The following is a 25,185-nucleotide window of genomic DNA, read 5'->3' as shown; positions in this document are numbered from 1 at the left end:
AAACATTGGTATTTACGACTCCTTCCCCCATGCTGAACCGCTTCTCCTCCTTAGATAGGAACAAGATTGTGCTGGTGAAGAGGCTGTGGCAATAGGCATTTGTATTTACAGAGGAATTTAAAAGCCTAAACCATTCCAACAGACAACTCTTCAACTTTCAGAGGTTGCAAGTTGACTGCAAGCGTATTTTTATTCTCAGTGGTGTTTTATCTCTGGCTCAGCTCTTCATCTCCACAACTGCAGATGGAGACTGAAACATCGCTTTCATAAAGAGCTGAGTTCAGTAAAGCTAATCCCATTCCAAAACACTCAGACAGATATTTAAATCCTACTGGACGGACAGGCAGGAAGAGAGGACATACCAGGGTATATATGTATGAATTTGCAAGAGAAGGTTTTGGAAGGGAATAAGAATTAAATAAGCATTAAAAAAACAGGAGAAAGCTTTCTAGTTAATTGAAGATTAAAAAGAGGTAGAAATCGGAAGTGCCACCCAACTGAAGGGTATGACAGGTTCACAGGAAAAGGTAGAAGATTACTTATAGTTTTACACAATTAAATTAATTCCTTTTAATCTTTTTATACACATTGTAAACAAAATCTCTCTATCCCATGAAAATTACTTTTTAAAGGCTGGGTAAATACATTAGCTAATCCTAAAATCCCAGAAATCCCAATTTTTTTTTTTTTTTTTTTTTAGAAAACAAAAGCCAAGAAGGGAAGACTTCTGTAAACAGTTTTAACCTTCAGAAAATCTGGTTTTCTCTTTATTTATTCCAAAAAGAGAAACACTTCTTCAAGCACTTCAGGAAAAAAAAAGGTCATTTAAATGGAAATGGCTACACACCTCATTTGTAGTGACCAAGAGGATACACCCTAAACATTTGCAATATTACAAAAAACTACCAGAGTAGACAACTTGTACCAGCACCTAGGAATAAAGTCAGATGGGAGATAAAACTCTCTTTTCTTTTTTTTGAAAACTATTTAAAAAGCAGTCTAAAGGCATCCAGCAAGATACGTCAACAAAAGGGATTTTAATCATGGCTCTGAGTTTACTATTGACACTTACTTAATTACTACTATCCCTTCACGTGCTCATTGCCAAATATTGTAATTCCTGCTGACACTAGCACGTATCTTGTACTTTTGTGCCAGGTGAAATAGCAGCACCCTGCACCAGCAGGGTTTTTCAGACCAGAATATCCCAATGAATAATACAAATATGCCACATTATTTCCTTCTGCTCATTTTATATACAGATATACAGAAATTTTGATTACAGCCTGAACGAGTTCTTGTTTCACCCTAATATCAAGGGTACAAGCCACCATGATCAGAAATATGGAAATCTCAGTTAACAACAAAATAGAAACATTAATTCATCTAGGAGTTTCTTCATGAGAACAGAGATATCCATCTATTGCTTACTGCCCTGTGCCCATTAAAGACAGAAACCATATCTAAATAAATAACTAGAGATGAAAATGCTGATGCCTCCCAGGGTGAAGAGATCTGAAGGCAAATTGCAGGAAGGTTACAGGATATAGATATTGCATTAATGAGAAATGTGGTCTGGAGGCTTTTGTGTTGAAGTTTCAGGACAATAAAACTCAAATTCAGCAGCTGCTGCCACGATATAACAACTGGCAAGACAAATACCTTTTTTTTTTTTTAGATATTTCTTTTTCATTTGTGATACTATACATTTTGCTGCCATGACAACTAAATGTTTTCTGCCCATCTGTCTGGTGACAGAATAGATATATACATCTGTTCATGAATCTTGTTTTTAAAAGACAGATAATATTTCCCCAACTTTTGTATGTTTTTAAAGCCTTCTTCAGAATGAAGCAGAATCTTGCACTTTCTCTAAAATAGTGGAACATAAATCACACCACACAGGCAGTATGTTGCCCAGGAGACACTCTTAACATCACTCACTGCAAACACAAATGAAAAAGTCAAAACGGAGGCTGGTGACAAGGACCAGGGAAGATTACCTTCAGCATATGCTCCCTCCCCATGTCGTGTTTGCTTATCATCATTAGCAATATCACTACCTAGAGACCAACTTCCTTACTGGCTGATTAGAAACACAAAACGACATTCACATAAAAAAGAACAATATGTGAAACATTAGGGAGAGAGATATCTATTTTACTGCCATGCAGTTTAATAATTCTCTAAAAATCTTTGTAGTATCTTCCATCCAAAAGCTTCCATGTATTTATAACATATAATTAAACAAATAAATAAACTTTGCTGACATAAAGCAACACAACCAAGGCTGTAGCATCAATAATCTTTGTGTTTGCCTAGACTTTAGACATTTCCATTGAATTAAAAAGTCCTTTCCTGCACTACCAAGCCCTGACCATAGAACCAGGCCAGGCTGTGACACTGGCATATAAGATTATTACCAAACACAATAGATTCCTGATATTTTTAGGAAGACTTGCAGCTCTGTAGTAAGTAACATTAGTAAAACTGAAAAAACAACCCTATTGGTTCTAGAGTTAAAGCACTGCAAAGTATTTTAACAACAGGGGTTTTGATGGGGAATAGCTTGGAATTTAGATTTTACTGGGAAGAAAGACACTTCCACTATAAAATAAAACAATAAAAAATAAACACAAGAAAAACATGAAAGAAAGGGGAGGTCTGCAGCTCTGCTTGTGGGATAAAAGTCTGTAAGGTTATTGAAACAGAGAGGACAAATGGCAGGAATAGGAGATGGCAGAATATCCACTACCTTTTACGACACACAATGTAGCAAACATTTTGGCAAGGCAGTTAAGCCATGCTAGATGCATTCCTTCAGCACATTTTTGAGCCAAAATACCACGTGCTGCAGGCAGCATTAATCTGCTTCCCCAGCTTCTGTATGCTGCCTCAAACAGACTGGCCCCAAGCCCAAAAATGGGAATTAGTTGCTCAGATTAATTCCTGTCACCTCTCTGGTGATCCTCATACTGGATTTTAAACAAGGACACCATGGCAGTGCTCCTTATTGACATGGAAAATACTCTAAGCAGGCAAGTTAGCTAGCAGCTGCCAGAACTATTTATTTAAGTAAATGAAGAGAGAATCTTCAAATGAGCTGCTCATCCTGCTGTGCTCTGCTCTTATCTACAGCTTTCCTACCTTGCTACACTCACTCTGTATGCATCAAACCATGGCATGGACGCAATAGCTGCACCTTGCTGACATGCTTTGCTGCCTACTGTCCCACAGACAGGCATGCTGGTGGGCATGCTGGGCTGGAGGTGCTCATGCTTTCCAGGGGAGAATCCAGCATAAAAACTCTGGTTCTAGTTAATAGCAGAACCCCATCTCAGCCTGTGCCCCAAATAAATTATTTACAGTATCACAGAAAGTATTACCTGTCTCAGGAACACCCAAGCATCTTTTTCCCATGGTGCCTGAGAGGCAGAAGCCCAACTCCAAAAAACTCCTGAGTCCACGAAAACAGTCTCCCTGTATGTCTTTACAGAAATGCTTTCTCACGGCAAATGTCCAACAGCCCTTTCCAGCTATGGCCATCAGCACCACAATTGACAAGAATAGTTACAAAATTTCTGTAGCTGCACTTTTAACTCCTTTAAAATGATGCATTATAGGACTTTTTGCAGCATGTAGCTACAGTCAGCCCCGTAGCCAGTTCAGATGGAGACACAGAAATTATGGCATGCAGTAAGGATTCATCTCACTTGATGCTGAAATTTATTTAGCATTTTGTTTCCACCCAGCACTGCAGTAAGCCAGCATCTGAAGCATCACTTACCCCTGAAAGGCTGAAAGGAATGATCGGGCAACCTGAGCACACAGCTGTTGGGTATGTCCAACGCAGTCAATGTAACATTTCTACAGTTAATTATTTGGAATAAATGTACTAGCTTAAATAGGTCACTGCAATTCTACAGTTCTCCTTGGAGACTGGACCAGGAAGAAGTGACTCCTGAAGGGACTTCTTCTTTAACACCCTCCAACTCCACATACCAAGTGACTGCATTACACACAGTTGCTGCAATGCATTTTGATACGTCTTTCCATCAAAATCACTCATAGTATTTTAAATCCATTAATCACACAAGCATCACAACTGGCACAGAACTGCCTCTGACAATGTGATGATCATTAGACTTATTGTACAGACAGGTAAAGTGAGGCATGAAAAGGTTAGCCATATTGCCAGAGGGATTCTGTCTCTCTCTGTGACATGTAGTAAGCAGCCTTATCCACCTGATAGTTGTTCTGACTTGTGATTTCAGCTCGAGGCTCAGGGACCCACATCATAAACACCACATAGCAAATAAGCATCCTAATCAGCTAATGCACCGAATCCCCATGTTAACATGCATCTTGCTTGCTCCATCACAGCTGCCTCTTCCACACCAAAGCCCAGACAAAGCAGTAGCTCTCACCATGTGTTATTTCCAAGCCATTCCTCCATCCTGCTAAACTTATTTCTGGTGAAAACTCTCCATCAAGCAATTTCTACAAAACAGGGAATTACAAATTTCCTGTATCGACAAGTAAACGTCTACATATGTCTCAGTATGAATTTCAATGAAATGAATTATATCACTGCAGCTCTGTGCAGGGATGCTCTCAAACCCAGAGGACCACAAGCATCAAAAAGGCAACTCAACACTTTGCCTTGTACCTGATCCACTTCTCTACCTCCAACAAAATGCCTAGTGCTTGCAGGGTCCATAAATCCAAACAGGGAACTGATCCTCCCACTCTTTTTCTCAAAACAGAGTTATTCGCTCATTGCTTGCTAGAACTGGTTCACCAAGTGGCTATGGGAAAAAAGAGTCTCTGAGGGGAGGTGGTAGGAAACAGCAGTCAGGACCAGCAGTGGGTCAGACCTGTCGTGGTCAGAATAGATATATGCCAGGTGTAAAGAGTGATGGCAATAGTAGCCTTATTGTATTGAAAAGATAGGATTCTTCAGAAGCAATTCAAGTTAATAAAGAAAAAGCTTGTTCAGTTGTTTGTTTGCTTGGTTGTTTTCTTTTTTTATAGATCAGCCCTTCAGGAACCCCATTGGGGAGATTGTATCTCCTATATCCAGGTGTCCAGGGGAAGGGGATCCATGGCTCCTTTACCAGAGGTTCCTATCCCCTCTAGGGACTTTGCAGAAGAGTCCAAAACCTCTTGTCAAAGTGGACTGGATTACAATTGACATGTGACTAAGTGACCACATGGTTATTTCTGACCCTGTTCAATGTCTAGATAGAGCTTCCAACTGTTATCAGAGGAGTTTTAATTTGTGGGAACAGAGAAAGTGAAACAGATTTTCTGAGAATTAGCTGGATTTTATCTTTGCCAGTGACAGATTAATGTTCATTATGAGAGATTAAACAATTAAAGGAAATCCCCATGAAAGAACTGAAACATATGCAAAAAGTTTCAAACACTGGTATGTTTACACAAAGACAATGGGAACCCTTCTGTGCTCCTTACAATACAGGAGTATAGCACTTTGCAATGCAGCAAACACCCAGCAGCAACATCTACCAGCCAAATGTTTTTTTCCACTTCCAAAATCAACAAATTCAAGCTTTACAGCTGAGTTACTTCTGACATAATCTAGGTATTACCCTCTATTTTTGGAGAGAAGCTACAAAGGGGTTTGATAATTCATTGATTGGGGGGGCCAAACTTCAGAGTCAGCAGTCCTAAATTCACTAGGTCACATTTATTAAAAAAATTTTTCTATTTATCCTTTAGCCATCACAGATAAATGCCAGTCCCATCCCTCCCTCATAAACAGTCACCATCTCCTATCCAAATGTCACCAAAAAATTCCTTTCTGATTATCTTGCCTTTCTCCAGAAGGACGCTCTGTACCTCAGAAGCAGCTTGCTGCCCACACTGAACTACACATTCTGAAACAAAGACACCTCATTAAAGGCAGAACCACACTGGGATGCAAAGGAGCCAGACACTTGCAAAAAGCATCTCGTCTCATTTAGCAAATGGCTGGCGTAACTGCTCATCGTGGAGATGAAGACACAGAATTAATTTGTTGATACAGAAGGCACAGAACACACTGCCCTAGCCTGGTACTGTGGGAGTGAAAACAGCACATTAAACATTTGCTGAGTTTCCAATAGAAGCTGTATCAGTAGCTCAAGTGGGCTAATCTGCTGTATTCAGGATTTCCTCAAAGAGGAGGATGAGGCGAGTGTCTCTGAAGAGCAGTGCTGGGAAAGGTTAAAACAAGAGAGGTCGCTTCATGCCAGGAAGGTCCCCGCAGCTGCTCAGAGCACTCAGTGCCATCCAGAAGAATCAGCCCCAAAGACCCACTGAGATTTCTCTCCAATCCCCCTCCAGCTGCCAGTAGCCCTGAGAGCTGTGAGTAGCACAGGGACTCTGACCATCCCTGGTTTAAGACACACTGATGGTGCTTGTGCCCTAACAACTAACAGCCAGTAAAAGCAGAGCTGCGCAAACCAGTTCATCCTTACAGACCATCTCAAGAAGAAACAATAAAATCCAGTCCTTTTAAAACCAGCTCCAAGACCCTGTACAGTAAGTAAGAAGGGTGGTCTCATGTGGAAGGACATGCTAGCAGTCCCATCAGCCACTATATGCTATGGCCAAGTATAGCTATATCATAGAGATGTTGAACACCTGAAGTTCCCACTGTTTCTAAAGAAATTCTGTATTGTCACTCCCTCCATTCCAAAAAAAAGAAGGAAAAAACCTCAAACTATTAACTTATCTGCACCTCTCACACCCTTTCAGTAAAACGGGAAACTACATAAACATTGTACATCAAAGAGCTTCCTTCATTAAAATGTGGAAAATAATCTGTGTACTTTAGATGAAAGGTGTTTTGGGACTGTGAAGTATTCTGGCAAATTTAATTAAATCCCATAGTTATTCTCCTATAAAAATAAAGCTTTTTAGAAAAAAAGTTATTAAAAATTTAACTGATTCACAGTAACTGTTTGTTTTTTCCTTTTTGCAAAATCTTTACTTTATAAACTGAACCAGTGGTGAGAAGCAAAATTTTTTTAATGACCTATGTGGAAAGTTACATTTCCAGAACATAAATTCTCAGCAGAATTTTCAAATGAAGATGAAAAATCCCCAAATAAAGATGCATATAATTCTTTATGGGTTGCAATGATCTAAAATCAGAAAATAATTTGTTACGTGTATTTTAGTAAAACTGAAAAACTGAAGGCTTCAGTTGTGAGATGGACAGAATTTGCCATCATACTGTGGAAGCAGAGAGCTGCTGAAACCACATACAATCAGATTATCCTCAGTTCAATGTAAACACTTCCTCATAATTAGGTGTGACATAAATTAAACCAGGAAAGTTTAATTTCACTCCTTATAGTCACTAGGATGATTATTTATCAGTGCTAATGGCCAAGAGCTCAGATTTATAACTAAGGACTGATTTCCATTTGCAAAAGCAGCCCCCTAGCTTGAGCCAGACACAGACTTTAGTATCTCCTTAGCCTCAGAGCTGCAGTCCTTTCCTGTCCACCACCTTGAAGAACTGTCACTCATACACATACAGTGAAGCACATTTTGCTCAACTTCAAGAATGAAAATATTATCCAAGTAACTGAAAAGTATTTCTTAGGAAAAGTAACTTCAGGTTGCCTCCCTGTTGAGGGTGGTTGTGGTAACCAGATTGTTTCCAGTGGATAACAGCTGCAAAGCTGAGATGTAGCTGGCTACAAGACATCTAAGAGCAAAAAATCAAAATGTGTATCTCAATGGAGGGGCAGGTAAGCTCCACAGCGTGTTCTGATGCCCCCAATCATTTAGATGAGGGATGTGCTGGAGGGTACCACAGCATCCTGCAGACCCACACTCCCCATTTTCTATCTCATACTCCCAATACAGGGAGCATGGAGGAAATAGAGCACAGTTCTACACGTTCACACACTTCCTGTTCTGGTGGTACACTGCAGCAATGCTTGTGACAAACTTCCAGCCACTGCTGAATGGATCTACCCCTTTTTTGTTAACTGGGGACAAAATGACCAGGTCAATGCCAGTGGACAACTTAACTCTGAGAAACACAACAATGTATGAGTGCAAGCACCTAATGCAAACCAACTGAAATGAAAACCACCTCCCCACATGCACTCTGTTTGGCTTTCTCTCAGTTATTTCTTACTGGCAAGACTTCAATGCTAATAAGACACCATAAGTGTATAAAATGAAATAAAGATGTTTACATTAAACAGCAGACTACAGATTAAAAGAATCTGTTACATGAGCTACACAAGCTCATCTCCAAACATCTATTTTCAGGTAAACATGTATATGTGAATAGAAAGAAATCTGACAGTGGAAGGATTTTTTAATTTTATTTTATCTTCACTTTGTTGGCTAAGACCTAACACGTTCCAAGACTTGAACACTGAAATTAGCTAAATAGCCTTAAAATATGACACAATTTTTAAGCAATGAGAGCAATGAAAGCTTGGAAGAGCTTTCCAAGCAAGTGCCTGATTCATCATTACTTATAGTCCTTGAACTGCAAACAGTACCTTTATAAAAAGTGCCCTTTAATTCCGCTTCCAAGGTAAATCCTGGAGCCTGCCTATGTACTCAAGCAGGGAGAGATATACGTGCTCCTGATTAACTCTGTCCAGTTCTACTGCTCCCTAAAAAGCCACAAAGCCTGTTGCAAGGTCAGATAGCAGAATGCGTCCTCAATGTTACTGGCTAGTGAAAATTCCTCTCTCTTGGACAAGGTACAGGAAGGGATTAGGCAGTGCACCAAAGTGGTTCCATGTAATCTTAGACATTGTCCAACCATCCTCCTCTGTACATCCCAGGAAGAGAGGATTACTTGTATTGCCCCCCATACACTCACAAGCTTGTGGTTTTGCATTAACAACATTGCTTCCCAATACCCCTTGGCTTCTATTGGCACTTTGGAACAGCTAAAATGGATTTTTCTCCTTTCCTCTTAACTGTTATGAAGTACTGATCATGGTCTGAAGTGATGCCAGGATAAAGCTGGTGCTCACATGCTCAGACTGAACACCAAACACTGCAAGTCAATTTTCTTCTAACATCATCAAACTGACTACCCTGTGTCTTGGTCCCTGTGCTGGCACCTTGGGGATGAGCTTTCTGCAGGATCACCTGTGTATAATTTAATGGATGGCGATGCACAAGATAATATAGGGGTCACTTCTGGGCTTATACATTAGGGGAGAGAATAATAGAACACATGATAATACAAAATGCTCTTGGAAGTATCTCTCAAGGGTAATAAAGGTGACAGGACGAAATACAGACTGAGCATTTCTTTATTAATAAATAAATTACTCGGAGATTGAGACAAAATGTCCTATCACCAGAAGCATACTGAATAATAAAGGAGATTCTCTAAACATTTTCCAAAGAAGGGAAAGCATGCAAATTAGAGCTAGCTATAAAAATTGTATGTCATGAAGTGTTTTATGAGGTATAAAACCTAGAGAGCTGAACAGCTTGAATAGAACAATTCTGCATGACTGGCCTCACTTAAGAGACTTTTAAAGTATGTCAGAATAATTCTAAGAGCCCTTTAAAGTAAATATTTTCATAAGCTGATGCATTGTTTTAGGGTTCATATTATTAAAAAAAAAATAATAAATTTGCTCCAGTGAAACTAAGACAAGCCTTGTTCCTTTACTAATTTACATCTAGAAATGACAGGAAAATTATAAACACACAGATTTGGAATTTACCACAACTAATTTTAAAGAAGAAAAAATGTTAACAAATTGCTTTTCTAAAACTAGAAATCTTAAATGAAGGAATGTTTGCACTATTAAAAGCTGCAAGAAATAACTCACAGCACAATGATAACACAGTTCCACAGGCTCAGAAATCGCTGCTCCCAGGAATGCTTCATTCATGCCTGACACAGCTACAGGCTAGCAGACCAAACTTTGGCCAGGACTGTGCTCTGTGATCCATCTGGCACGTTCCTTCCCAAAGAGGTTGCTCAGGAGAGACATCATGGGTGGGCTAAGGACCAACAATCTTGTCATGAGTGGCTGCTGCAAGTGCCTCCCCTGTGAACATCTCCCTTTCCCCACCCACCCACTAGCAACATCCACTGGCACTTCTCCTGTGGTATGGCCTGAAGTTACTTCAAAAACTGGGTTTAAAAGCCTGGGATAATAAAGTGGCTACAAAATACTGGCTCTGCATAACGAAATTTGCCTACACTCTCCGGGAAGATGAAGAACATCTGTAATGACTAGTGCCTCAAAACTACAGTGAATTCAATTCTAACAGTGAGTCCACCCGGATTTACCCACTAGCTCCTACATGCCTTCATAAGATTAAAGAAGCAAGCGGAAAAAAAAACATTTATCACAAACCATTTTCACTTGATTTTGTTTCAAGGAAATGCTAGCAATGGTCCCACATAAATATTTATCAGACCAGTCAAACTGTAGTAAATGAAAGTATCCTTTAACTTGCATATACAGTAACTGAAAACTATTTTAGAAGACAGTCACAAGATACAAGGAGTCTGAAGCAATAAATTCATTCCCTTCTGCCAAACAGATGTAACATACAGGCACGTCTGGTTAATTGTAAACTATATCATCTGATGTTTCTAGTTTCCATTATTAGTTGTTTGAAGCCATGATTAGGGTTTCCAATACCAACTAGCTTCTCTAGCCACAGTTTGTCAGGAATTTCTTCCACTCTTGACGTACCTTAAAAGGTATCCAAACAGAAGATCAGACCACTATCCTTAGCACCATAAATAAACCCATGGAGTCTGTAACAATTTGAACTCTTACCTCCATTTAACAGTATCTTCAAGTTTGCAGAACTGTGAAAGACAGGACTGGCTTATTAATGTGAATTTCAGGGCTGAAAGCACCTAAGGATAACAAGTTAACAGGGTCACCTACAGCCCATGTTCTTATCAGAGGTCCTCTACAGGGTTAGAAATTAGTGCCAGATAATGTCTAAATTTAAGTTCTAATCCAATTCAGGGGACTCAGATTCCTGAACAACCTTAGGAAATGAGGCTGGTAGGTTTTGAAAGCATTACTTAAGTCCATATTTATGGGCTTTGCGAGAACATTAAAGATCCCGTAAGAATTTAATTAATACTATTTTTGCTTCATGTTCAATTTCGATGGGACTTAGGACATTTCAGTGCTTTCCTGAGAAGCAGTAAAAGACTTCTTGCTTCAGTTTTCCCACTGAGTAAGTCCCCAGTGGAGTTACTCATGCCTCGCTACCACACCAACTCTGACAAAGCCTACATAAGCCTCGGCAGCAGAAGATGCTGAGTATGTCTAATCTCTGTGCTCCTCTAGAACTCATTTTGTTCATTTGCTATTACTAGTACACCCATGGGTAGTGTAGGGGTAAATATAGGAACTCTTTGAGGGCCAGGATGTTACATCAACATGCCAGACTAAGAAATGGAGCTAGAGTAAAAAATGCTGTTTAGCTGAACTACAAATCATTAAAAAATGAGAAGGAAGATTCCAGCATTTAGGCTAGGACCTATCTCATCTAGCTCATCCTTTCAAGAAGCCAGGAAGTCTCAATAACTGTCCAAATCTCCACTGCAGCCAGAAAAGCGGTTCTGACAGATGGTACTAAGGCAGGTGGTATTATAAACCCATATTTGTTGAACTCACCACCAGCTCCCGAGACAACAAAAAGCCCACCACTTTGCTGTGGTATCAGCACTGTGAAGGTGTATACAACAGAGCTGAGAAAACCCAGGTTTTTAATAAAGCAGTGTAGGACATTTGACACAGACCATTTTCAGAAGAGTAGTCATAACTATTAGAGCTAACCCTATGATGGAACCTCGAGAACACTGTCATTTCATAACAATTTTAAAAAGATCTCTGCTCCTTCTGTGTCACAACAATCTGGAGATATAGAGGGTATTTTACACAATTTTCTTCTAAGGAACTACAGTCAGCAGACTGGTGAAGAAAGTGGAGGTGAACATCAGGTGGGAAGCAGTACTAAAGATGAAGAAAAGGTTTAAGCTTCTCTGTAACCCCAGAGTTGCCCAAGGGGAAGGTTACAACTCTCCACGTAAGATAAAAACAGCAGATATTGATGAATTTCCATAGATAGAAAAGAGAGTGAGATGCTCTGTCTAACACTGTGTTCTCAGAAAATGAAAAATCATAAAGTATTATTTATATAAGTCTCATCCTCTATACTATTAAAAACTTTTTTCAACCTTTTATGTCTAGAAATGCACTTATGTATGAGTTTCATATTGAAAGATAATTCCCTTAAATTGGACTAAAAACATGAATCTTTTAGAGATTAGCATGTAAACATCACAGTATATATTCTTGTTTACAATTAAAAGGGATGGGTTATGTCTGGCCAAAGCAAGGCACTCAGTGAGACCTTTACCTGAGCTAGTCACACAAGGGCCTTTGTACATTTTTAGAGTATGATTCATCCAACTTATTTCATATTTTTACATTAGGGTAAAATGAACCATGTTTCTCAGTTGTCCATCTCTTTCTGTTGACTAGAAGAAGCCTGAAGTGACTACTTCTCATTGTAGATGACCACATTTCATAACAGATTACATTTCTGGAGTCCAAAAGAATGAGAGTGATGCAAAAAAAACCCAACAAACCACAAAACAAAACAAAACAAAAAAAGAAGGAAGGAAAGAAGAAGGCAGTTCTGAAGGAGACAGCAAGAAAATGAGAAACCATAAATGGTAGGATCACATTACGTGTTCCTGGGTGCTGGGTTCTTACATGGCAAGCTTGTGACATTTGCATCGACAGTCAATAAACAGGCCAATGAAGATAGAAAATCAATGATTTTGAACTGTAGACCTAGGCTGGTGACAAAATCTATTGAGGCAGGAATCAACAAATAAGAGCTCTTTCAATAAAAAAGCTCCTGGGGGGGGGAGTTTGTTTGTGGGTTTTTTTGTTTTGTTTGCTTTGGTTTTGGTTTGGTTGTTTGTTTGGTGTGGTGGTTTGTGTTTTTTTTCCCTTTTAGCCTCTAGAAAACTCTTAAACCAGATTTTCAGCTATGAATCATGAACTGACTTCTAAACCTGTGAAAAATTTAATCTTCTGGCTAAGGTACTAGTGGGAAACCAGGGAAACCAGTGTAGCCATCTACTTCAGGAGAGCTTTTATCTATTTATGAACTTGCACTGGCTCTGCCTCCTGCAAATGGAAATTAAATCCACTGATATAAATTTGGAAATGGTTCACACTTCTATATGGGAAACACTTGTTATGCTTCTGGTTACTAACACATATGAACTGGAGTGTTCAGCAGTGAATGCTGAATCTTCCAAATCGATTCTATATGACATGGAGGCAACGAGCAGCAGTGTAGGAAGGGAATGCCAGGCTCACTCCCATGGCACATCTCTTATCAAACTGCAACAGCACACAGACTTGCACATGTACACTATGCAGAGAGATCCACACTGATCAGTATGGAGGAGACTCCCAAGCTTGCTGACCACGAACCACTGTTCCGACCTGAATGGAGAAAAGCCTGTTGTATAACCTCCACCAAAGGTCAGATCAACCTTGGTGGAGCTAGATCATAGAATCACAGAATCATTTAATTTGGAAAAGACCTCTGATATCATCAAGTCCAACCTTTAACCCAGCACTGCCAAGTCCATCACTAAGCCATGTCCCCAAGTGCAACATCCACACTTTTTTTGACCACTTCCAGGGATTATGATTCCACCACATCCCCAGACAGCCTGTTCCAATGCCTTGCAACTCTTTCTGTAAATAATTTTTTCCTAATACTCAATCTAAACGTCCCCTGGACATTTCCTCTTGTCCTCCCACTTGGTACTTGGATACCGCCTTTCAGGCAGCTGCAGGGAGTGAGAAGACCTCCCCTGAGCCTCCTCTTTTCCAGATGCACCTATATGCCCCTCTATACCTCTAAAGTGGAACAAGAAGCAGCTATCATGAAATCAAATGTGTGGCAGCATGGTGCAGTGTGGATTCACCACACAGGCCTGCTTCTCCTCAGGTATCTCTGCGTCACTTCCCCTCTTTGGTATCAATGTGCCTCAGGGAGCACAGGCACATCTCACTCAGTGCTTGAGCAGAATTTTGCTGAAAGCACAGACTTCCTTGCAGTCCAGCCTGCTCACATATCAGGATGAATTTGGCCCAGTTTATATACTAATGATTATAATGGATGCAGCAGTCGTCTTTTCATTAAGGTAGCAGCCAAAAATATTGATTTGTTGTACTTCATGCTCCTGCTTACCTTCACAAATTTCAGGAGAGACAGTACATAAGCCAATAGAGTCGGTCAGTTTAAAAGTGACAAATGAACTGTGCTGAAAGTAAATAAACGGCTATCTCTTTATAAATTAATTCAATATGTGACTTGAGCCCTTTTCTACAGCTAGAAAGCTGATTCATCATTCAGCAGCATTTAAGTTGCCACCAGTTCAATAGCAGAGTATTAATGTTGCGTTCTACTTGACTCAGAAGGTCAAATTCTGCATTCAGCTTACAATAGCAAGAGTGACTCCAGAGCCCCTAAGTCCTCCTCTCCACATTGCCCTGGCTGCAGCTGCACCCAAAGTGTTCTTTGAGTTGCTTTCACTAAGGCTTCCATTGTATTGAAAATTTGGAAAAAACAGAAGAATAATCTAAAACCTTTTGATCTGCTGGATTATCAAGTCTCTTCTGGAACAATTTAGTGAAATAGACAGGTTGGTTCATTTTCTTGTAACACTTGTGAAAGAGTGAAAGGCAGACAAATACTTGCATCTTGGGAGGTTTTCGACTCTTTTCTCTTCACAAAAAGATTTAAATTTTGGGGAAAAAAACTAAGTATGTTTAACGTGGAATATTGAGTACAATTCCCATGCACTTCAAAACATGATTTCTGCTTTACAGAATGAAGGCCCTAACTTACTCTTGGCTATCACCTCTACTAGTCCGGGCACAGGATAAAAAACGTGGTTATTGTACTAATGAATGACATGCACTGTTACTCTCCCCTACCAGTTCCTATAAGTTCAATAAATGTTAAATCCTGAGATTTCCAAATCAATACTGCAGCATTTGGACCAATCTCCCATTGCTTGATACAGAACCCATTTAGATCAAGTTGATGTTACTCAATTAGCAGGTAGGGTAAAATTTTCATATGCAGGAGTTTAAAACTGAAATCCATATTCAATTGCCTAAATAGTGTTGCCCGAATGCCTTCACTTGCTATTACCACTGTAGGACATGGGAGTTATTAACATTTCTGGAAATTAGGGGTAGGTGTTGTCTTGGCTTCTGACACTCAAGTTTGATGTTTCTGGACATAAGGTTTTGACTGCTTCATCTGTGCACAGCTGCAGCAGAGAGACTACAGCACAAATAGAATAAAAATATTTTTCACTGCTTATGCTTAGATGCGAGCCACAGCATTTGTAATGTCGTCTGTTTTTCATAATGTTCAGTTTAGAAAGTTGACATTTGATTAAACAGTTTGAATTTGCCAAAACATACATTTTAATCTTATGTTTAATACCACATTCTCAATTAAAAGCTTTAGAAAAAGACATTCAAAGTCTGCTTAAACCACAGTAAGCCCACAGACCTAACATATTTAATATATTTTTTGAAACTGTTGACTAATATTTTCTAATTCCCTCACTACTTCTAGTGGTGCACAGCTGCACCATTACTCCCAACAACCATTCGACATTTAAACAGCCAGTTTGGTTTTCTACTAGATGCCTTATACATTTATACTTCGTATTTTCAGCATTTTCCAATAGGGTTCTTAATACTACCAACACCAAAGGAAAGCTAGCACAGATCATTTACAGCTACGAATCTTTCCCTTGATTTCTATCTTTACAGAAGCACACCAGTGCTGATGAACACCATGCTACGAAGAATGACATATCATTTCAGATTAACTCTTACAAAAAAATTATTCCCAACAACAAAAACAAGACCACAAAAAGGTTTTAGGACAAAACAGTTCTTGTTTCACGTTCCTTATTTCCTTTCATTGGGTTTAACACTGGACTCAAGGTCACAAGTTGTTGTGATTCTGTGGAGGTGACCTGTGCAATTTATAATGATCAACAGATAATACATTCACTGAAAGTGAGTTTTATTCTGCAACTATCACTGTTTCCTAAATGGAGTCATCACACAGCTACTGAAAAGAAATGTGCATTATTTCACACCCACGGAATGATAAATCTATCCAGGTAATTAAATCATGTCATTGTTGTACCTGAAAAATGCTTATTTATAATTTAGTCTTGCCTGTAAGAAGAACTGAACTTCTTCTTAAGGGTTGAGAACAATTACGCCTATGCTTTGCTTTTGCAAAAATTCTCTATGAAGAAAAAAAGAAAATTACCAACAAAACTCACCAGTTTCTTCATCTATGCTGAATCTCCCCAGGCCACTGCCATCCCTAATGGAATACTGGATCTCTCCATCTCTTCCAGAGTCCTCATCTCGAGCAACAACTTGCAAAACACTTGTACCAATGCGGGAGTTTTCCTTTACAGATCCGACGACAGCAAATTCAGGAAAATATGGGGTATAAAGATTTTCGTTAACATCCACCACTTCAACTTCCACAAAAGAAACAGAAGAGAGAGAAACCGGGCGCCCCTTGTCCTTTGCACGGACGGTCAGGTTGTAGAACTGTTGCTTCTCATAATCGAGCTCTTTGTTCAAGCGGATGGCGCCACTCACTTTGTCTATCTCAAACCTCCCATTGTAATCGTTCACCAGCGAGTAACGGACTTGGCCTCCCAAGCCCAGGTCTGGATCGTGAGTTTCCAACCAAGCTATGACAGTACCAACTGGCAGGTCCTCAAGGACCTTCACGTTGTAGCTAGATGGTATAAAGGCCGGAGAGCAATCGTTAACATCATCCAAAAAAACCTTCAGAGGTACAACGGAAAACTGCTGACGGCCGCTCTCTGCTTTGTCCCTAGCCTCAATCTTCAGTGTGTAGTTTGCTTTTGTTTCCCGGTCTAGCTGATCTGCCACATACACCATTCCTGTGGAACTGTTGATAGCAAACTGCTGGGTGTCTGTCAGTACTGAGTAAGTTACTTCACCATTAGATCCTAGGTCTTTATCCCTGGCTTCTACCTGGATAATCTCTGTACCAAGACTTGTACTTTCTAAAATATTAACTGAGTAACTGTCCTGTAAAAAAACAGGCTTGTTATCATTTGCATCCTCCACGGTGACAGTCAACAGTCTCCAAGCAGACTTTTGTGGATTTCCTAAATCATAAATTGTAATATTAAGATGATAGAGCTCTGTTTTTTCACGGTCCAAGGGCATGAGAACATTAAGTATTCCCATCTCCATGTCAATGTTGAAACAACTATCCTCATTACCATCAGAAATTGTATAAAGTACTCTTCCATTGAAGCCTGAGTCTGCATCGTAGGCTTTTATCCTCAGGATGGTGGCACCAACTGGCAGATCCTCTGAAACCTTTACATCAGTAGGGAAGGATTTGTCAAAATGTGGTGCCTGCCTGTTTACCGAATAAAAATCGAGAAAACCATCCTCCAAATTCAGCTTCACATTTGCTTTTGCCTTTTTGAGTAATTTTTCTGCTAGCTTCTGAGCAACTCTAGTTTCTCTACAGCTAAAGGTCTTTGAAGACACTTTGCCATGAACTACTGAAATATTAACAAACATAGCATCAGCAAAGTTCTCTCCATCGGTTGCAGTTATCTTAAGACCAAAATTGCTGTTCTTTATGCCAGAATTAATTAGAGATTTTTTAAGTTGCAGGACACCAGAGTCAGGATTTAAATAAAAAATGCCGAGTTCATTTCCAGAGATTATTTTGTACTTCACCAGCTCTAACTCATCTATGTCTATTGCAGAAACAGCAGTGATGTGACCACCAACAGGAAAATCAGAAGAAATCACTCCCTGACAGGCCACTTTTTCAAAGAGGGGTTTGTTATCATTGACATTGCCTATGTATATGGTGACATTCACCTCACTTTCATGGCGGTAGGGAGAACCCCAGTCGGAAGCTCTCACAATGAACCTGTAGCTTTCTGGTGAAGACTCAAAATCCAGTTCTTCAGATGTGCTGATGACACCTGTAAACTGGTTTATTGTAAAAGGTAGTGAGTTCAGACTGGCAATACTGTATGTTATGTATCCATTTTCTCCCCTGTCTTTATCAACTGCTGAAACTGCCAAAACAGTAGATCCCACAGGGACACTTTCATTGACGAATGAGCTGTACGAGAGCTGCTGGAACTCTGGAGTGTGATCATTGGCATCTTCTAATCTGACAGTAACCCGTGCTTTTAAATCACCACCTTTGTTTGTATATACTTCTAATTCATAGAGGTCCTTCTCAATGATTTTCAAAGGGCGAGCAGTAGTAATAAGGCCTGTCTTGGGATTGATCTTAAAATACTCAGCTTCTTCACTTGGAAATATTCTGTATTCCACACTCTGTGGCTCAGGCACCAGCTTAACTACTGCAACCACCACTCCAGGAGGTGAAAATTCACTGATCAGAACATCATATGCTTCCTTTTCAAACTTCATGGGGATACTTTCTTTCTTGGGACTAGCAATGTGGACCAGTTTGACCGCTGAAAATTTTTGAGGAGATCCTTTGTCCTTTGCTTGGAGAGTCAGGTTGTAACCGTATGGGAAGCTGTCCCAATCAATAGGCTTTCTTTCTTTGATTTTGTACTCATTCATCCATTTACCTTCTTTAGTCAGAAAGAACTGTTCTAGTGGATCTCCAGCCACAATAGAAACAGATTCTATTTCTCCATTGGCTCCTTCATCTAGGTCATCAATGTTAACAACTGCATAGGTAGGTTCCTTGTCTGATGGGAAGGGAATATGGGTTACTACATTTATTGTTGGGGCATGTTCATTGATGCGTTCAATGTGAACATAAAGCTTGGCAGTGCTGCTTACACCATTGTTTCCATAAAGCTTCATCCCACGGTCCACTGCCAAAATCTCAAGATCGTACCTGTTTTTCTCATCGTAGTTTAACCGGCCACTTAAAGAGATAACACCACTTGTAGGATGAACTGAGAAGAGATCAACTTTATTTTTGAAGTAATAATAAAATTCACCATTGGACCCAATATCCGCATCTGTTGCGGTCACCTGTGCAATGCTAGTCCTTAAAGGAGTGCTTTCTGCTATCGTGACGGAGTAAGTAGTTGGTGAAAACAAAGGTCGCAGGTCATTCATATCCAAAACCTGGATGTTCACTTTTGTCCATGCTTCCAAGTCCTCTCCTCTGACAGACCCTTTTACCATCAATAAATAGTTGTCCTGGATTTCTCTGTTCAATATAGCAGAATTCCCACCTTTAGTCCTTATTCTGAGGAAGCAAAAGTCAGCAATGACGACTTCCTCTGCTTTAAAAAAACCCTCATCATCACCAGACACTATCCTGTACTTGATATCCCATGAAAGGTCAGCCAAGGTAATGCCCATCCTCGTCTGACTGTTGACATAGGTCCTGGCTGCAGAATTCTCATACACTGTAGCATTGTAAGTGGAATGTGTGAAGTGAAAGCCAAGCGGGGCAGTCCCGTGAACTATCTGGCAAATGGAGGCCAGGAACTTGACAATCAGAAGGGCAAGGCATGACGGAGGTAGCCGTGAGCCTGACCAGCGGCCCATATTCACCTCCATCACATCATTCTTTCACCCTGTGGCAGAGAGAGAAAACAGGAACTAGTTGATCAAGAGATAAAACCTGTACTGTAAAGTGACATGTCAAAATTACTTTTTAAATTTGTAATTAAATTAAAAAATATGTAATATTTATTCAACATACATTTATGGAAAACATAACAGAAAGGGAGAACACTATACACACATATACAACCACACCAGTTTTGGCTACTTTTACACGTGTGTGCACAGTATGTATGCATGTGCACATACATGCACATATATTTAACTATATATATGTATGTATGTGCACTTCTTCAACATAAAAAAACCTCTGTAAGACCCTATCTTAATTGTACCCATATGCACACAATTCAGAATAATCACAGTGAAAAAAAATTAAAATTGGACACACACATTTGAGTAAGTTTATAGAAAAGGATGAACCACATACAGAAATTACTGGTTTTATTTATCAGAAGCTTCAATTAAGCCTAAATTTATTAGTTTTGTTTTCAGAGCATATTGGAAAACTCATTTTCATCCTAATGTTTGGAAAGGAGACAGGATTTTCATATGTATGTCGCCTGTCAAATGTTAGCCCTTTTTTTTTCTATGGGCAGCTAAGAATGTTTGACAAAATTTGCGACACTGAGAACAAGTAGAATAAAAAAGTCACTACACAATCATTACTTTAAATACAGATACTTTCAGAAAAATCAATATTAAGAAAGAGTTATAGCTAATTAAGTGCAATTGCATACACATATACATATGCACACACATATCCAGATATTGAAAACAGGCAAAATACCATGAAGAAAATAAAACTGCTCAATAACTCCCATGTGAAGACTGAGGTTAAGAAAACAGCACAGCTGAGATAGCCCATACGTAACACTACTCTTGCATATGTAGCCCAATGCACCTGTGATTATGGTCACCGAATGCACTGGCTAACAAACCCTAAACGAGGGTACAGAGGAGCATTTCTTTTCTGTAAGTCCAATAAATGCTGGATACCACTACCATCCCAATCGAGAAAGCTGAAGGCCCTTTCCAACCTACTGTCTGTCCTGCTGCCAGTGGGCCACCTCAACCAGCAAAGGTGTAAATGATCCTTGACCAAATGGATTGAATTCCAGCTTACACCACGTCTCACTGAAGTAACCCAAAGCAGAATTTGGCTACAAAGAAAACACACATCTCCATCACCACTGCTTTGTCTTAACGCAGTCTGCCCCACTCAAGCCATTTCAAAGCACTGAGTGCCTTTCTACTGATTTCAAAAGGGTCATTATAAATGTAAACATTCAAATGCAATTAATAAGCAGCATTTGGGGAAGACCTAGAGTTCCTCCATACAGTGCTGTTGTGGAACAGCCCCAGTGCCTTGCTTCAAGGATTTAAATTGCCAGGTTAAATGGAAACAACGTAAGTGCAGATTCAGGTTGAAGGTTGCTGGAGGCTGCTGCAGAAGCTGGGAGCCAGGTCCTGCTTATCACTTCCCACTGAAAGGAGAGGAGAGGAGCCTGAGGAAACTAGGCAGGTGCTCACAGTGAGGTAGTGTGAATAAGTTTCTTTGTTACAGAGTACATACACTGTTACTTGTGAAAATCATAAAAATCAATTTTAAAAGGCAGTTATTGAAAGACCCACTGCACACACACGTTGTTCTCATTGTCATTTAAAAGCTGCTTGAAAACGTAGTTTTCTCCAAGCTAGAATACAGAGTGAAAGAGGATAGAAGAAGTTGCTGATAATGACAGAGGTTAATTTAAACCTCCAACATGATTTCAACTTCCCCAAGGAGACTTACAAATTGCATGCAAGTTCCGGAATATGAATTCATGTCAGTTGTCACCTCCAATATAATGGAATGATTATTGCAGTTTTAGTACTAATGACGATCAATTTATTGCACCGATGTTGTAATGTCCACACACAACACTTACCTTCCTGATCCCACAGTCTATATCCCACTGCTTAACAAATCGATCAGTTTGATCAATTCTCCCAAGTGTTTGTCAATGCACTCATATTTCAATACACTTATTTTCACATGAATTTACACATTCTCTCTCTGCTTTGTTTCCTTTTCATTTTCTTTTCTATTTAAACAAACAAACAAAAACCACCAAACAAACAAACAAAAACTCTTTAAGAAGAGTATCACCTAAGGAACTTGCATTCCCCAGTAGCAGGCAAATCCCCACAGAACTAACTCCCTGTGGCAGTTCTTTTCCTGAATACGCCCACTCAATTATTGTGTACATATCATGTGAGTACTGTGATTAACATCGCGTCCCATATAGTTTATACATCAAAAAGGCACAATTCTCCATCATGATTTGGGTACATGAGGGACCAGGTCTCCCCATGCTCTCCCTGTGCTCAGGTTGACCCCCAGGAGACCCAGGATGGAATTTTTCTACTTCAGTTAGGAAAAAATATTTTATTGTTGTTATCATTTCATTCAGCTAGAAGATCAGCAGGGGCATCTTATTTTTCAGCACAACAAACATTCATCGATTTAAGCCACCAGTGTGAAAATATCAAAGTCTATTACTTTTATGGGGCTTTATGTGATCACTTTGAGTACTTACACTAAAAGTTGTTGCTTCAGACTAGTGTGGAAGGTGATGCTGGCTGAATTTTATACATATATATATATGTACAATATACAGTATGCTGCCAAAGAAAAGCCAGCCAAGGGGAATGAGAGATTCTAATGAGAGAGACACAACTCATGAAAATATAAAGGGCTGGATGTCTTCTCTGATGTGCCATTATCAAAACACTCAACAGATAAATCACTGTACTGCTGCCTTTCACCAAGAGCACTTCAGCATCCTTCATCTATACTACAATACCAGCCTCTTCCCACTGCTAAGAGCAAGTGAATTTTTGCTGGCTTACAATAGAGACTGATGTTATGTTTCTTATGAGCACTTAGACTTTTGTCATGACAGTTCAGCAACTTCACATGAATTCATTTTCTTATTCTTTGGAGTAAGGAACTTAATTGTCTTATCCTATTTATATCTTATTTGGTGGTCTAGTTCCTCCTGTCCATGCCACAGTTCAACCTGAGCTGATTTCCCTCCATCTTGCATGGTCATCAGCATAGAGTTTCCAAGTCCACCATAACTGGAAATCAGTTTTCCTGTGAAATTCATCACTACAAAAAAATTACTTAAAACTTTACTTTCAGGTTTGCCATACCTAAGGTTACAGATTTCCGTGGTAGATAGGTATGAAAGTAGATATTTACAAAGGTCTGTGATTAGGTGAACTTAATGAAAAAGTTGTGTATATCCCAGGCAAAATAACATGATAACCTTACACTCCTATTCCATTTATCCTTTTATTTTTAGAGAAAGCCGGGACTTAGACATAATCTCAAACATACTGCTGCAAATCCAGTCATGTCAATGGGCTACAAAGTATTAGAGGTTCAGTGCAATCAAGATCAGTCCTGAAACACTAAATTCCACCTAGAAACAACATTTGTATATGTGTGCTTTTGTATGCATGTTTTAGGTTTGTATACATATGCATACACAGACACACAGTTTTGTATTTTTAGGTAGAATTTCATAGTTGGCACCACAAAAACTGGACCTTCACATCAGGCAGCACTTTAAGAGTTTGATTTCATTTCAGATGTGGTATGCAGAGTTGTAGCAATCTCCTCATTGAACTTATTCATCTATCCATATATTTATATGGCTATCATCATTATATTTTATGAAAGTCCCGACAGATGAGCTATTAAACTGCCACTTGGGCTACCCAAGAATGTTTAATTCATTTACTGAATTCCTTTCTTCTGGGATATTTGTTTTTAAGAGCCCATAATACATACATACTTAACACACAGGAAATGTAATGAGATAGGTTACAGAAACAAAGTACAAAGCAACCCGACGTAAATTAAGAGGCATTTCTTTAAAGGCACTTCTTGTCAAAAAATGTTATGGTTTCAAGTGAAGAGAAAGGCTGTGATTACTTCTGTTTGATTTTAAAACATTTAGGCAGGAGCTACCAAAAAAAAATCCCCTGGTATTGCTCAACATGGTTAGTATGAAAAAAAAAAAAAAAAAAAAAGGAAAAAAAGTAAGGACAGGAAAAGGAATAGGACAAGGACAATGTTTTCTGAGAGAAGAAAACTGCTCTACAGCAAGAGCACAGACTAAAGAGAAATAATTCTTTCTAACTACCCAAGGAGGTGAAAAGGTAACACAAGTTATCTTGTGGAGTTCAGAATTTTTCCCACTCTAGCCCTCATTAATATTCTGGCCTTGATATGGGAATGAAGAAATGGAAAAATAGAACAGTGTGTCTTGATTTTAATACTCTTTAAAATAAACCTGAACATCATGGAGAACTCTATAATTTCAAATTTAGTTCACCACTCAAGCAATTTTCCTTTGCTCCTTGAACAAAGACTAACTACATGACCCAAATCTTGCAGAATAGCTGCAGGGACTTGTAGCTGGTTGGTGCTCCGTAGGGGAATTGAGAGAGGTATGAGCATCACTCCTTTTTCTCATTTTGGCTCTGGCGATGTCCAGTCTGGGCTGCATCCAAACATAACACCCCAGGAGACTGAGAAGGAAGACTGAAGTCCCAGCAACTGCCAGGATTCCTGCACACCAAAAATGTGGCTCCAACTCAATGCGCAGACATGAAACAAGTGCAATGTGATCCTTTGTTTGATTCCTTCTCCCTAGGCTAATTCTTCTAATTCCAAAAATCTCCACACCATAAAATACTTGAAAAAGAAGACAATGCATATAACTCTCAGATAAACAAGAGCCATAAGGTCTTTTATAGAATATAAGGAATACAGCAGGCAAACTTCTTCAGCAATCAGGAGGAATAAGGTTTTAGCAGGTCAGAATAGGAAAACAAAAGAGCTTTCTCCTCTCTCCCTACTTTCCCTCCAAGTCCCATTACACCTGGAAAGAATTTGTCCAGTTGACCTTTAGGTAAATTAATTCAGGTAATGTGACTAGCTAATAAAAACCAACTACTTAAAGACTTTCTACAGGTCCTTTGAAAGAGAATAGCAAAGATACCAATCTGTGCTTTAACTTCCAGCTTCATCCAATGAAGGGTGAATAACCCAATGAAGCTCTTATGTAGCAGGTCCTCTGTGAGGAGGAAAAACAGTTTCTCAACTTCAAATGATAAACTTCTGAGAGTCAAAGTATTTATGCATCTGTGTGTATGAGAAAAAAAAAAGGTCAAGAAACCTTGACTTAAAGGTTTCCACCTTGATTAATATTTGTCTTGGAGAAATGGGAAAGGGAGGGTGTCTCCTCTCACAGGACAGGAGTGGTAACCTCATGATATGGAAAAATACTACAATTTGAAATTGCTACTGCTTTCTCAGGAGAATAGTCACAATTCTCTTTCAAAATGTAGGTATTTAAATTCTGTCAAATAAGCAGCTTTATAGCAAAAGAGATATATTTGAAAATGTAAGGGTACTTTTTCA

The 25,185-nt window shown here is 39.3% G+C and overlaps 1 protein-coding gene across 10 annotated transcripts in view; it reads right to left on the bottom strand.

Annotated features, from left to right (window-relative positions):
* FAT3 (FAT atypical cadherin 3) overlaps positions 1–25,185 on the bottom strand; it is a 404,213-nt gene that overhangs the window by 296,048 nt on the left and 82,980 nt on the right. For all 10 annotated transcript variants that reach the window (XR_007630830.1, XM_050331683.1, XM_050331681.1 and 7 more), the window contains exon 2: positions 16,403–19,714. Coding sequence is in view for 9 of the 10 variants with exons in the window: in XM_050331683.1 (XP_050187640.1) it covers positions 16,403–19,697 (3,295 nt within the window). In the remaining variant the exon portion in view is untranslated. The remainder of the gene's footprint in view (positions 1–16,402; positions 19,715–25,185) is intronic.

The sequence above is a fragment of the Myiozetetes cayanensis genome, unplaced genomic scaffold, assembly GCF_022539395.1.
Source record: "Myiozetetes cayanensis isolate MyiCay16 unplaced genomic scaffold, myiCay2020 scf5-8, whole genome shotgun sequence".
In the NCBI taxonomy this organism is placed as follows: Eukaryota; Metazoa; Chordata; class Aves; order Passeriformes; family Tyrannidae; genus Myiozetetes; species Myiozetetes cayanensis.
The sequence above is the reverse complement of the archived record's forward strand: the minus strand, read 5'-3'. Positions and strand labels throughout refer to the sequence as shown.